Consider the following 15,641-nt stretch of genomic DNA (forward strand, 5'->3'; position numbering starts at 1 on the left):
GAAAATATCTGGGGAAAAAAGGCCGTTATCAGCATATTTTTCCTGGTAGAACCCAAAATAATTAAAATCATTTTCTTACAGAGGAATAATGAAAACAAAAGCAAGAATGTTTAAAAAAGGTAAAGCAAGCAATATAGCATAATAGTGATGAGCAAAAATGTTACATGAAAGAATAGTATTTCATAAGTAGATTGTTATGTAGATTTTTCAGTATGTAGATTTTTGCTAATCTTTGTTTTTGGTATCCGATCCAGTAGATGTATGTCACTAATGCACCTGTTAAGGCATTCTACAGAGAAAGCACTTACTACGTATTCAAACAGTGCATCTGTAAAGCACAGGTTAAAAGCAAAGCTGTATTTAAGCTGTGCAGAAGTTAAGTACTGCTGTAACACAGCAAATTTGAAAAATCATTTATCCTGATGTCACCCATAAATGTAATCTCAATCGATATCTAAATGAGTAGAGCCTAAGCAATCTACACTGGTGATGGTGGACAGCAGCAAGCTGCCATTCAGTATGCCTTGTGCCCAATAAATTACACAGAAAAACTGCCGTATGTTGTTAAGATTTGGGACCCTACACCGTTGTTGAAAACGAGGGCTTTCAGCAAATGATTCAGGTTTTTAAACTGCGGTATGCTATACCAAACAGAAAGCAAATGAGTAAAGTTATTGCACCTAGGCTTTATGAAGATGTTAATCAAAGCATCACCACATCTCTCAGGTCAGCGGAGACAGGGGAAAATATTTTTTGAATGGGCACCAAGTAGTGTTTGTCTTGATCAGCTGCAGCCCATTTGAATTGTGTGATCTCTCAAGCACGTAATAAAACTAAATTCCACAGGCTGTAAGCTGTGAGACCACTTTTATTATTTTTTGTAGCTGAAGGTGCACATTTTCCTGAACTCCAAAGCACATATCTTTTCACCTCACCATTTAAGCTAACATAATATTTTTGGAGCCTGTGTGTATTTGGAGAGTAGTTTAATGTAATGGCTGACACATTTGTAATGTTCCTTAGATAAAAAGACTCCTAGCAGTGCGCTTGAGGTTCATGAAATGAAAGGCTTTGGCATCAGTCCTAATGCCACATAATCATTAAAGGGATGAAAGAAACTGAAAGCAGCAAGTCTGCAGGTGGTATGGCCACGTATATTCTATTTATATTCTTAATTGATATTATGCAAGGCTTTTTTTTCTTCTTCTTCTTCTTCTAAATAGCCTACTGAAATAAAGAGACATTTTCAAAAATTCAAATACAGCGCTGGTCATTTCTAGGTGAGGTTTGTGTGTACTTGTCTATGAGTTTAGCGTGGATGGGTGCAGGCTGAGAGGATGTAGTTTAATTCTGTCATTTCAGCTCATGCTTAATCCAGTTCTGTTTTTGGATAATGAAGACAATGCTCCTCCGTATCTATGTCTAAAGAGGAAATTATTTAAAGTTATCTGAAATTCACTCAAAGATACCTGTATAGTTTTTAAAAGCATTATTTAAACAAGTGGTTATTTTACATATATTTAAATGATTCAGTAATATCTTTAATTTAAAAAATCAGAATATATTTATATGCAAACATAACTGTAATGTACAGTAGTTTAAAAATTATATTTTTAGAAACATCTGAATTATTTATATAATCAGTGCTTTTAGAAACTGTCCTAAGTTTGCAAGCAATAGTGGAAAGAAAGCAACCTAATATAGACTACATGTAATCAATATAACACACACACACACACACACACAAAGTCCTCAAGTTCTTATTGCCTGTACTGACCATCTTTGTGGTATTCTTTGGATACTGGGCTATCTACCGGGTAGACTGCAGTTTGGAAATCAAAGTGCACGGGAAAGCTACCCCCTTGCCTTTTAGTAGCATCAACCCTTTCCAGTTTCCTTCAGATCAGGCTGTGCACATACACCCTCCTAGGCACCACTGAAGAAGGTCATAATATTAAAATAATACTGAAATTGTATAGAAACCAAACCCTAATATTATGGTTTGTTATCTCTGTACATAACTTGTGACTTAAGTGGTCAGGTGCACTTTCAGTATAGTAGAATCTTTCTGACATCTAGTAATTGTACCTATACTTAATGACTGTTAAATTTGTTTTAGTTGTACTGTTTTTTTTTTTCTTTTCTTAAACTATGTGAATTATATGGTAAATGACAATCAAGGATTATAGAACACTGCTAATAATTGTTATATAACTAAATTATTCATGTATTTCCAAAGAGTAAAGCTTGTAAATTGTATCTGTGTTTTAAGTAACTTATAACAATGTACTAAGTTTATTTTTCTGAGTACACTGCACCATACAGTGTTGCACCTCCCCAAAAAAAACATTAAAATTATGCTGCTTAAAACCAGAAGTAGTTTTATAGCCCTTTTCACTTATTTTTTCTGATCATCTATATTACAGTTTTACAATTTCTACCACTCTAAGCTTTTGCAGTTGGATTACGTGACTTTGTGGGAGGAAAGGTGAGCACAAATTACATATAATCAACAAAAGGAAAGAGTACCTGGGGGTAGAACTTCTGGTTCTCTACATCGAGAGGAGCAAGTTTGAGATGAATTTGGGCATGTAGTTTGCATGCCCTTTGGGCAACTCCCACAGAAGCTGTCCCAAACACATCCTGCTGGAAGAATACATGGGGGAGACCTAGAACATCCTGGAGGGTTTACATCACTCACCTGGGATTTTCTCATGAGGAGCTGGAGGCAAAGTTGCCTTATCTGTTAAGCCCAGCATTTGTCAGTTGCAACACTCACCAGAAAAGAAGAATAGAAAGTGAATGGTCATAGCAATAATAAGTTCCCTATTAGTAGGCTTTGTTTTCTTTGTGTAATGCTGTTTTTAAAGCAGCATTGAAATTGTGTGTTTCTTAACTTTTTTCCTTGTGGTTCTCTCTATTCTAGAGGCCCTGCATCGACCATTTGGCACAGATGTAGATTCACAATCACTGACGGAAGCTGTCCGATGGAGCTCCAAAGAGAATCTTCTAGGAGCTACAGAGAGTGACCCAAACCTCTTTGTCGCACTTTATGATTTTGTTGCAAGTGGAGACAACACGTTAAGCATCACCAAAGGTTAGGTCTGTCTATTCTAGACTTTTTTTTTTTTATTTTTAATTCATTTTAGTGAATTTAAATTATTTAATGAAGTGCTTTTTTTTGGTCTGTCTCTGGTTTTTGCAATTCTATATCCCTTTTTACTTTGTGTTAGAGGGTTTTCACAAGAGTGTAGTAAAAGCTTCTAATGTATTGGTGTGATTTTAGCAATACATTATTTTTCACATGTTCCTACAATCTTGTAAAAATGTAAGGTTTATTCCAGCGATAATTTTAGGTATTATTTCTTGTGTTTTCACTCTGTTCTACGAATGCATTACCCCAAAACTGGCACATTTTTTGTACTTGTGAATTATATGATCATATAGGGCATTAGGGTTAATATGTTCAGTTGAAGTAAGAGAAAAGTCTGTCCAGATAATTAATTTGACCCCCTAAAGAGTCAGTTTGCTCCATTAAAGAGCAACAAAGGCTGGCAATGTTACTAACTTTTGCACTCACCTTATCCTAATCCATGTTATACAGTACAAAGAAAATGACTTACACAATTGTAGTTGCAGTCTCTTAGTAGCTTCGAGCAATCTGTGGAGAGAGGCAACAAAGCTTGTAGTGAATATATGATCAACAAAACTAACTCGGCTTTGAAACATAGATGAGGTTGTATTTAGGACAAAAATATTTCTAAATAGCCATGACCTTCACCAGAAGAAGTGGTTTTTAAATGATGAGATAAGATATTCTTAAATGCAGAAATGCCTACTGCACACTGATATGCATTAAGTAAGCAAACATTTAAACTGTAGACGCAGGATTTTTTTTTTCTTATGCATTATATGCTGAGGTGCATGCATTTGATAGCAAGCCTTTGTTGAAATAGCTCACACGGGCACATATTTCATAGGATAAATGATGCCTTACTTTACCATGTGCTAATAATTTAAACCTAAAGAATTTAGACCTTTTCAATTTTAAATGTATTATACTGTTGGATTTTTAAGGAAGTGTTTAGGCATGCTGAGGAGTTTGCATGTGCAATACACCTGCTGTACCAGACTATATTATCGAAAAGCCCTTTCATCTTCATTACAGGTCTCGTAGAACAGTCTTGGCAATATGGTTTAGAAAATGAGATTATGGGCAGAAATGTGAAGCAGTTTTATTGGTGATATTTTATCATTGTGTCCAGATTAAGAGATGGGCATAATTCTCAATATGAAGCTAATAAGTTAAGGGTATGATTATGATTAGCATTGATCTGCGGAATTCACCAAAGCATTTTTTGCAGCTAATATGCTGTATTCCTCAGTGAGCTTGTTCACCAAATATTTTCTTGTAAATTTGCCATGCATTCCATGATGGTTTAAAGTCCAGCATGACATCACAGAGCTGCAGCAGCCATTTTATACATTAAAAGAAAAAAGAAAAAAACTTCCAATATTTTCATTGAAGGGTACATTAGCTGACCATAATGAGAATATTATGAGTACTGCCACCAGATACTTTATATAACACTGATCCATATGAGCTGTGTTGCATGGCTTATTTCAGGGGTCTCCAACTCCAGTCCTGGAGAGCTGCTGTGGCTGCAGGTTTTCATTCTAACCCTTTTCTTAAATAGTGACCAGTTGTTGCTGCTAATTAACTCTTTGCAATAATTTTAATTGGTGCACATCTTAAGACTCAGGCCACTTAATTATTTTTTTTCTTTAATTGGCAACCGAACAATATTAAGATATAAAATGTACCAACAAGAAAGGTGAAGGCCTCAGTAATGTTGATCTGCTCAGGTCCACAAAACATTTTGACAACACTCTTAAAAAAAGAAAATAAACAGTTTTGGAAATATCTGCCATGGCAGAAAGAGCGTCATGGAATTAAATAACTGGTTTAATTAGCAACGAGAATTGGCTTCAAATTAAGAAACTGAACGAAGTGAAGTTGGTTGGAGTTTGAGGCCCCAACTTAGTTGGTCATCTGTTGGCTCACTTCACATCAAATTTATGTTTAGGTGCTGTTTAAGAAAAAATGAATCAATTCAGCGGTCAGAGTCTCAAGAAAAGTCAATTAAAGTAAATGGAAATGGTTAATTAGCAGCAAAATCTGGTCACTAATTAAGAAAAGAGAATGAAAACTTGTAGCCACAGTAGCTCTCCAGCACTGGAGTTGGAGACCCCTGGGTTATTTGCGTGCATAATTAAGCATGTGCTGCTGCTACCATCCTAAACAAGTCTTAAAGCACCCCTCCCCAAAAGGGAAAACACATGGCATTCTTTGAAATAATAGTAACGAAAGAATTATTACATTATGACGTTTTTGTCGTTTTTCATGGAAGAAAAGTGTAAAGCATCTGCACAGAGATCAGAAACAAAGACATTCCAACTGCAACTGGAATGAGTCGGTCCCATGCTGCCTCTTAGTCATGACTGATCTGTGCCCCAGGATTGGAACTCTGTGAGTGCAAACATTGTTTTATTTTACTCATTACTTGTTCGTGATCATCTCTATATATATATATATATATATATATATATATATATATATATAATTCACTAAGCCGACAAGACAAGCAAGACAACCATGGGATACGCACGTTATTGCCATGCCCGCCAACTCACAGAGACCCACCCACCAACTCTAATGAGACAGAACAAGCAAGACAGCCATGGGATACGCACGGCATAGCCACGCCCGCCAACTCACAGAGACCTGCCCACCAACTCTAATGAGACGAGAACGCCTGCACGCCCGCCCGCCTGACTGTTGCCAGCATTCACCGCAATGTACTGGAGTGCAAAACCATCGCAGCTTTTAACTCATAAACTGCAACAACTCACCAAACACCGCCACCCTGTCTCTCTAGGCATTCACACTGCCTGAAGACAACCATGGGATACTCAAGAAATAGCCACGTCCGTCAACTCGCAAAGCCCTGCCCACCAACTCTAACACCATAGGATATGACAACAACTCACAGAGACACGCCCACCAACTCTTAAGAGCATGGGACGAGAATGCCTGACCTGACTGTTACCAGCGTTCAACGCAACGTACTAGAGTGTTAAACCATCACAACTGCTAACTCACAAACTGCAACAATTCACCAAACACCACCTCAGTTGCTTTCTATATCTAAGAAGATACATAGATACTCATTATTCCCCGGCACGCGTCCACCCACGCTCTCAAGGCATTCACAGTGCCTGCTCATGTGCCCGAACGCAACAACTCACCAAACACAGCGTCACTCTCTTTCGTCTCTGCTACAGAACACATGCACCTCTGAGCCACGTTGACTTTTCATTATTCTTTTTGGTTTTGGCTGCATTTCTATATATAATCCACCAAGTTGTCCAACCATGGGATACGAACAACAGAGCACCTCCCGCCAACTCTAACCCTCCTCCCACGTGATAGGGAACCCACGACACAGTCCACCCTCGCTCTCGAGGCACGGCTTGCTCATGTGCCCGCCCCCAACAGCTCATCAAACACATCCTCACTCGCTTTGGTCTGTGCTACAGTCCACATCTAGCTTTGAGACATGTTCACTGTCCATTTGCCTACCATGGCCACCGCTTCAAATGTATTTCATGGATACAACACATCTTTCAATGTTATACAAATTCCTGCATCAGGTAACTGTTTGTTTCTATTACCGTAGTTGTTTTTTTCTGGAAAAATGTCATCGACGAAACTGTTGCTACCAGACTTCGCAACTTGGCTGTAAACTTTTTTTGCCAACATTGGGATAACTTCCGCGCCGTGCTGTCCATTGTTCTTAGTCACAGAAGGAATGTTATACAGTCTGCTCAACAATATGCTGACTACATGAATACTTCTGGAGTCTATGGTGGCGAGGCAGAAATTGTGGCAATGTCCCAAATGCTTTGGGCTACTATCACCATTCACTTCCGAGAACATCCTAATGCCTCTCCTCGAGTTTACAATCCGGCCCAACGTCTCTCCATATCCCTGCTCTTTAGCGGTCCTTTGGATCATGGGCATTACAATTACAATTGTATCCTCAAACCCACCCCATTTGGATAACTGTGTCTTTCCGGAAGTATTCAGCCATCAATAAATAATTATGCGGCGGGTTGGCTAGTTTGTTATATTTTGTTTATGGTTTTTGTTGTATCTGCATCATTTATTGTTTGATGCATGGTGGCGCAGTGGTTAACATTTCTGCCTCACAGCTCAAATCACACATTTGGCCACAGCATTCGGTCCAGCATAATTGATAAATTCTTCCATATCCCTCAGGGACAATTAAATCACCACTGCATAGAATAGAAGCAAACCAGTAGGCAAGACCATATTGGGTTAAGTATGCACTGAAACCAGGCAAAAAAGATCATGCATGGAGAGCCACTGACATAAATGACACTTAACTTGGTAATGTAATTGAGCTGAAACAATTGTTTAGTATTGATAATGTCAACAGTGAAATCTTTTTAACTGATACTTCTGTTGATTAGTTTTACTCATTAAGCACCTGTACCTGTCAGTTTTTCAAAGTGTCCAATACCAGACTTACCTGCTCCCACAGAGAGAGAACCTCAATTCCATTCAGTTGCTGCCACAGCACAGGATCAAATAAAAGAACAAAAAATTTCCATGAACTAATAAGCAAATGCAATACTTGCTATCAGAATGCTTTGATGTTAAGCTTGGTGTGCATTTTCAGCTGAAGTAAGGAATGTTTAAAGGAGAGATTGCTGCCGACAAAGTAAATTGGTGGTATGTTTTAATAAATTGCAAAGGTGTTTTGCAGATATATACAGTACTTGTGCATTGACTATATTAATTACTGGCTGAAATTCCTGTGAACGGTAGGGGGAAATCTTTCTTTTGGAAATTCAACATGGCTAAACACATCCCACAATGAGACAAAAATAGGTGCTCTTAGAAAACAGCTATAATCTAGCGAGACGGTGAAACTGTTATCTAGATTAGTTATGCCCAGAAGCTACAGAATTTTATTATTATTTCTTCATTAATATATTTATATCCTACCACTTTGTCTCCTTCTATACAGATTTTTCTAAATATTGTTGTCATTTTGTTTACTTTTAGGGGAAAAGTTGCGAGTGCTTGGCTACAACCAGAACGGTGAATGGAGTGAAGTACGGTCCAAAAATGGGCAGGGGTGGGTGCCCAGTAATTATATCACTCCTGTTAACAGCCTGGAGAAGCACTCCTGGTACCATGGGCCAGTTTCCCGAAGTGCTGCAGAGTATCTACTTAGCAGTTTAATAAATGGCAGCTTTCTGGTTCGGGAGAGTGAAAGCAGCCCTGGTCAGCTTTCTATCTCCTTGCGCTATGAAGGCAGAGTCTACCACTATCGTATTAACACAGCTTCAGATGGAAAGGTAAGGCTTCAGGCTGTTAATATTTAAAACAGCAAATCCTAAGTATTTGTTTTACAATAATAAATCATTAAGTATTTGCAAGATATTTAAAAAAAATGAATACAGAACCTCACTTAATCTCCTAGGCTAGTAATACATTTACCCCAATGATTACATGCGTATTTGCCAGAACGATTTCATGGGCACGTTTGATATGGTAAGCAGTGGCTCTGAAGAATTGAACTGATCGTTCTTCCTCTTTCAGTCTAAACTAACCATCCATCCATTTTCCAACCCGCTGAATCCGAACACAGGGTCACGGGGCTGGAGCCAATCCCAGCCAACACAGGGCACAAGGCAGGAACCAATCCCAGGCAGGGTGCCAACCCACCGCAGGACCAGTCTAAACTATTTCAGTCTATTCATAAACTGTTCACCAAGGCAAAATGTTTCCATGTAGGGATTAAATTCAGCTCACAAGAAACTAATAACAATGCTGCTTCTCTTCTTTGGCATATAAGGAAAGATGACCATAGATACATTTTGACTTACCCTTGTATTTTTGTTTGGTTTTAAAAGTCTATTGGTTGTTGTGTCTTCCCTAATTTGTGTAGGAAAAAAAGTTCTGTGTATCACTAACATCTGCTACTCCAGCTGGTCATCAGGAACAGAACTTAATTCTTTAAAACAATATTACTATCATAACATTCACAGTTGTTTTTAATCCATTTCACAGTTTTGTGGGGCTGAATCTAGTCCCGGCAATGTAGAGTGTAACCATGGAAAAAGTGGGGATTTTGGATCAGGTCCGTTGCAGGGGCCCAAACTTGCATCTACAGTCACTGGGACAAATTTTGAATTCTTAGATAATGAGTGTGTATGTAATGATGTGGGATTAAAATCTGTGTACTCTTAATAAAATCTCATGTAGATGGGATGAGAGCATGCCAACCTAGTTTCTGTCTTCACACAAATAGAGACTTGAGTATGGGATCTGAATCCTGCACACTGGAGCCGTGGAGCAGGAATTTTACATGTATTGGTCTTTTTTTTGTTTCTTTATTTGTGCAGTGAAACATTTTACACTAACAGTGACAAGCAGTTTTTCCATTTAGCAGACTGCCTGCTAAAGATTCCAGTGTTTTTCATTGGTGAATTAAAAAAAAATGAAGTCAGTGTAAATGTACAATGAAGCATAAATGCAGTGTTCTGAGGCCCATATTAGTCATGTTGTATATTGGTTGAAAAGTTCCTTTCTCATTTTAGGCTCAGTATTCAGCCACTTCCAATAAAAATGATTTTTCGTAAATGGCATCTTCTACCATGTAACAATCACAATATTACCTTTTTTTTATTTCTTAATGGGTGCTTAATAACTCCTTATGTAGGAACCATCAGAATCTTTACTAAACCATCAAAGTAAGACTGTGAAAAATTATAATCTTATTTTTTTGTTAGGTTTATGTTACTTCAGAGAGTCGGTTTACTACATTAGCTGAGCTGGTACATCATCATTCCACAGTAGCAGATGGATTGGTCACAACACTACATTACCCAGCCCCAAAATGTAACAAACCCACTGTGTACGGTGTGTCACCCATACATGACAAATGGGAGATGGAGCGTACAGACATCACTATGAAACACAAGTTGGGAGGAGGCCAGTATGGTGAAGTTTATGTTGGAGTATGGAAGAAATACAACCTTACTGTTGCAGTCAAAACACTAAAGGTAAGACTTTCTCAAGTTTTACTTTTAATATTGCTTGTTGTTGTTGTTATAAAGTACTACAGTGATTTTATTATATTCCACAATTTTACATACATGAATGAGCCTTTATCTAAAAAATACTCAAGTATTTTTAAAGATTTTTATTAAGTATTAAAGTATTTTTTAAGATTTTTATGGTTTTTAAGAATTAATATTACAGATGTAAAATGAACCTCCAGTGCAGTTCACCTTACTTGATATGTGTGAAGATGCACATAAATTAATGATAAAATTCTTGGTTTGGCAAATTGTAAGTTTTAATTCTTTTGTTTTCATGTTTAGACAGGCATGATATTCTTCAAAATATTAAAACATATTTCATTGTAGGGCACAATTTCATATGGAAAATGTATACAGTATATTCAACTTTTAAGAATACAGAACGTTTCCTTTAACCTTCAGGTATCAAGAATGTATTTATTTGAAGTTACTTATTTTTCAGCGTTTTGTGTTTTGTTCAGGAAGACACTATGGAAGTAGAAGAGTTTCTGAAAGAGGCATCAGTCATGAAAGAAATCAAGCACCCCAACTTGGTCCAGCTGCTAGGTTTGTTTCAAATATGTTTGTTTTATTTAACAGATTTCACAGTTCTTTAATCATGAAATTTAAATGTATCTGTAGACATATTTTCAGTTTTTTTCCCCCTTAAAACATGTCTTTTGACTACATGCAGATGCAATAAAAAATACACTTACAGTAGTTCTCACAAGCATTCATAGTGCTTTAATTCAGTAAATTTTGAGCACTTTATTTTCTAAAAAAAGAAATTACACCATTTGTCATTTTAACTGCAGTATTCTTTTGATTCATGATTTTGTTTATGTACTATAATTAAGGTAGAAAACATGATACTGAATTATTAATAAATGAATCAGTTCTGACTGGATTGAGCTCTACCTTGTTTTACTGACAAAAGCTGTAGCTACCGTATTTTTTGCACCATAAGACGCACCTGACCATTAGACACACCTAGGTTTAGAGGAGGAAAACAAGAAAAAAACATTCTGAACCAAATGGTGCACTAATATGTTTAATAAAATATAGCAGAATAATATTTCAACCATATAAATTCAACAGCGGTATTAAGAAACCTCATCACTGTCATTAACAAATAAAGAGAGACTTTAAGGTTCAAGCACTCTTCTAGTTTTATGGAAACCCCAAGAACTCCTCATCGCTAGTGTCAGAATTTATGAAGCTCAGTTGCTCACAATCACTTTGCAGGAGCACGTACCTATCATCACGCTGCATAACCTGTCCAAAGCCACCAGGGGACAAAGCACATTTGGACCAATGCTCCCTGAAGTTATATCGCCAGTCTAGTCCCATCTATATTTGTAATGCCACAAAGCCCTTCATCTCGTGTTTTGTTGTGGGTTTCCAGTTTGAAAAACGAGAAAGCGGTGCAAGCACAGCCCTTGATTCAAAAAATTGCTCTGCATACCTGTTTGTCTTGTCTGACAGTAGCTGAAAGGCAGCTTCAGGAAAGAACAGCCTGAAGTAGTCCAGCAGCTGGTAATCTGTCGAGTCCAACAACAAGCCATACTGTCTTGTGAAGTCCGGTAGCCAGTTTGGCTCCCACGGATCAATGTCTAGGTATTCCTCCCACATGAACCTTGCCATAGGTGCATCGGCTGCATGAATATGCTCAGCTGGGGCGGCATTGGCTGGTGTCCCGATCAGCTGATCACTCTCAACAAAATCAGATTCTGAAAAATCAGAGTCCGACTCAGTGAAAATGCGTAAAACATCGTCTGCTGAGTATTTTGTTTTCTGCACTCTCTTTGCTCCCTCATGAGATGTAGATGCCATCTTGCCTTTGTGTATATTTGTTTACATTTCGCAACTCATGCACACGCAAGGATTAGATGCCGAGTCAATGAGTCTAACATTCCTCCAAGCACAGAGGGAATGCCTGTAACGTAACAGTGAATTTTGTCGCCCTCTACCCCAGGATGTCGACTTTTGTCAGGTAATACACATCATGGTCTGTGATGCAGTATTCGCTCCATAAGACGCACAGACATTTCCAACCTTCTTTTGGGGAAAAAAAAGTGCATCTTATGGTGCGAAAAATACGGTAAATTTGCTAATTCTCTTATTTTTGTTTTCCATTAGCAAATATGCATGAAAAAATATATATTACATGTTTTTTGGGTTTTATTTTGTGGTGGACCTTCTTTATCTTCTTCGCCTGCTCCTGTTAGGTGTTGCCACAGTGGATCATCTTTTTCCATATCTTCTTGTCTTCTATATCTTGCTCTGTCATATGAAGAAAAAAATGATTTATACTTTGTAACACCTGATGAAGCTGCATACACAGTGAGCATCTGTTAAATTTTGAGTTGGCAAGTTGGTTGTGTGCATTTTTACTAGGGAAACATGCAAGGGCATCTGTGATTTTAATGTTCAGTGAGCAAATTAGGCAAAGTAATGAGAGTTATTTGTGTTTGCTTAAATTCAGTACTCCAGTAATGTGCAAAAAGACCACATTCACTTCTTATTGAGCTATATTTATCATTTTAGACATCCACCTCTTTTAAAAATATTTAAAATTGTTAAATTTCTTATTTATTGAAAAAATTTTACTATTATTGTAAAATATGCATTTGTTTAGAGGGATATAAATTGTGATTTTTATGGTCAGTTCCGATCCATGATTTTTTTTTGATTGAAAAATGGTTGATTTAATTTACTATCTTCCTTATTCCAAGATGCTGAACTGTCTACTAGTGTCATGTGGTGAATTAGATCAATAAAGCGATGCAAACACATAGTGTTTTACTTAATGACTAAAACTTTGAAGTTGTAAAGTTTCAAACTGTAAACAACAATTTTTCATCCATCCAGTTTCTTCCCTGCTTAGTCTAACTTTTGCTAATAGGGCACTGAATCTAATCCTAATAGTTGCAGGTGTAAGCAGGGGCATTTTATAAAACTCCCACTTCAAGTTCATGCTGGATACATTTCACATTTCAGGTAGCCATGTATGCACAAGGTGTTTGGCCAGTGGGTCTCATCCATATTTCAGATTTGTTTCTGTATGTTGCAATAAACTCACAAGTCAATCAAAGCAATAATGGTATTTTTACATATACAAGGGCGTTAAATTAATCATAAGTTTCCATGTTGTCCAGTCTCTGTAATTATTAAAATATGCAATTTATCCTCGTATACCCCAAGGCAAGCTGCGCATCACAAATGAGTGAATCGGATTTTATCAAAGATTTCAACAACTTCAAGCCACATATGGTGAAAGGCTCAATACCATTAGATAGATGATAGGTATACATTCTAATGATGTATAGTTGTCTTTGATTGGTCTTTCATATTACTTGTCACAGCCGTGTGTAAAAGAGATAAATTGCTTCTGTGACATCTCATTTTTATGCATAGTTACACAAAAAGTTTGAGTCAGATTCTGATCAGGGTTTTGACGCGTTTGTAGCACTTGTTGCTACACTTGATTTGTAAGTGCAGCTTTTAGTATAACTTTGAAGTGTCACGGCATGGCATTTTACGGTTTAAACGTAATGTTTTCAACTCCATACTCAGACCCTGTCTGCTGTATGTTCTCTCTGTTAGCTCACTAATCAGTGCTCTTTCAGCTTCAACTTAGAGTACAGGCAGTGTTTCATGACATAACCTGTGAATACTGTTACACTGTACTTGCACCACTTGAAGTTCTAAAGCGAAGATTCCGTAATCCCCCTCACCCTGATTAAATGTCACTGTATCACACCTCTCACATTCTGTTGTGAGCACATGAGAGAAAAAAAGGCATTTCAGCTGGTTGCTTATTCAAGGTATAATGCTCAAAACCCCCACCAAAGGGACCGACAGCACCATGCAATATTTTTTTATTCCGTTTTTAATCGTGCTCTCTCCTGAATTACAAACCCCCACCCTGGAAGTCAGAAAGGAGCATGATTAAAAATAGGAAATAAAAATCAAAGTGCAGCCTTTCAGGTTATTTACGGGATGGATGGGTGTTGTTATTTCAGGTAGGATTATGAAATGAGCATAATTAGAAACGATTAGGAATGCACGGCTCTGTTAACATTAGAATCCCTGAAGCTTACAATTTTTTGTGTTGTCTCTGGCCTCCTTAAATTTTCCTGACATAGACCAAGAAGCTTGTGGCTCCTTATCACGGTGCTAATAGCCCGCTTTTGTTTTGCAAATGTGTAGAATAGCAGAATGCAGCCTGCTGTACCCCAACCCCCATTCAGTCAGCCCTGCTCCAATCCTCACAGTTCAAGTCTGTTGAAGTGTTTATCTGATGATGCTTTTGTAAGAAATTATATAGGTATTGAAATACAGTGATTTGAAATACATACAGTACATTTCATGTGTGTTCCATGTCTACAATGATCTGTGTAAATATAGAATGACAGAGGAAATGTGAGGCAAGAAATGCTGAACACACAGATAAAACAGAAAATGTTTTCAAATGTTACAGTAATAATGACATAATGTTGAAATAAGGTTTAGGATGTGTGAAGACTGAAGCCCACATATCCAATAAACACTTTCGCAAAAGGTGTAACAAAACAAGTATGCTTTTTTCAAGAATAAAACTGAAGAAAAAAAACATTTCATCAATTGACATGTTGCTGAAGCCCAACCATCAGTCAGTTTAAAGTAAAAGTAATGATGCTCTGTCACAGATCTGTGCAGATGGAGCACTGGATTACTGCTTAGCAACCTCAAGGTAATAGGTTTGAATCCTGCGTTATCTCTTTAGCTCTTTGAGTAGTGAGCTGCTATTATTATTAATTCAATATAATATAAACACACATTTAATGTGAATCTGTAATATCCTGTGTAAATTTGTGCTACTTGTAAAAGATGTTACTTTTCATAACACGCGGACATTCACATCAACATGTCGTTTGAATGATTTTTTTATTCAGTTTTTCAGACGCTTTTAACGGTGTACTGTAACAATAATTTATAGTGTTGTGCGCACACAATATGTGCAGTATCTTGAACAATAATGGTTTATATTACAGGATTAAAATAGCAAGGAAACATGTTACATTATTTTTATATAATGTTGATGTACATTTACTCAGGTGTCTGCACATTGGAACCTCCCTTTTACATTGTAACTGAGTACATGCCACATGGGAACCTACTGGATTACTTACGGGAGTGCAATCGTGTGGAGGTCAATGCAGTGGTGCTGCTATACATGGCAACTCAGATATCTTCAGCAATGGAATACTTGGAAAAGCAAAACTTCATCCACAGGTGTGTTGTCATTATTTTGAAGTTTTGTAGGAAAGAAACATTGTTCTTACTTTTTAGGAAATATATTTAGTGTTTCATGCTTGTATTAGGTTGATTTTTAATGCAGGTTATTTAACAAAAATATTTAATTAATAGGAATAATCCTGGATGAACCACCCATAATAATGTTCTTGTTAATTTTATTC

At 37.2% G+C, this 15,641-nt stretch overlaps 1 protein-coding gene across 1 annotated transcript in view; it reads left to right on the top strand.

Annotated features, from left to right (window-relative positions):
• abl2 (c-abl oncogene 2, non-receptor tyrosine kinase) overlaps positions 1-15,641 on the top strand; it is a 75,672-nt gene that overhangs the window by 37,656 nt on the left and 22,375 nt on the right. The window contains exons 2-6 of the mRNA XM_028812192.2: positions 2,927-3,097; positions 8,156-8,451; positions 9,889-10,161; positions 10,662-10,746; positions 15,279-15,456. Of these exons, the coding sequence (XP_028668025.2) occupies positions 2,927-3,097; positions 8,156-8,451; positions 9,889-10,161; positions 10,662-10,746; positions 15,279-15,456 (1,003 nt within the window). The remainder of the gene's footprint in view (positions 1-2,926; positions 3,098-8,155; positions 8,452-9,888; positions 10,162-10,661; positions 10,747-15,278; positions 15,457-15,641) is intronic.

Source organism: Erpetoichthys calabaricus, chromosome 10 (assembly GCF_900747795.2).
Source record: "Erpetoichthys calabaricus chromosome 10, fErpCal1.3, whole genome shotgun sequence".
Lineage (NCBI taxonomy): Eukaryota > Metazoa > Chordata > Cladistia > Polypteriformes > Polypteridae > Erpetoichthys > Erpetoichthys calabaricus.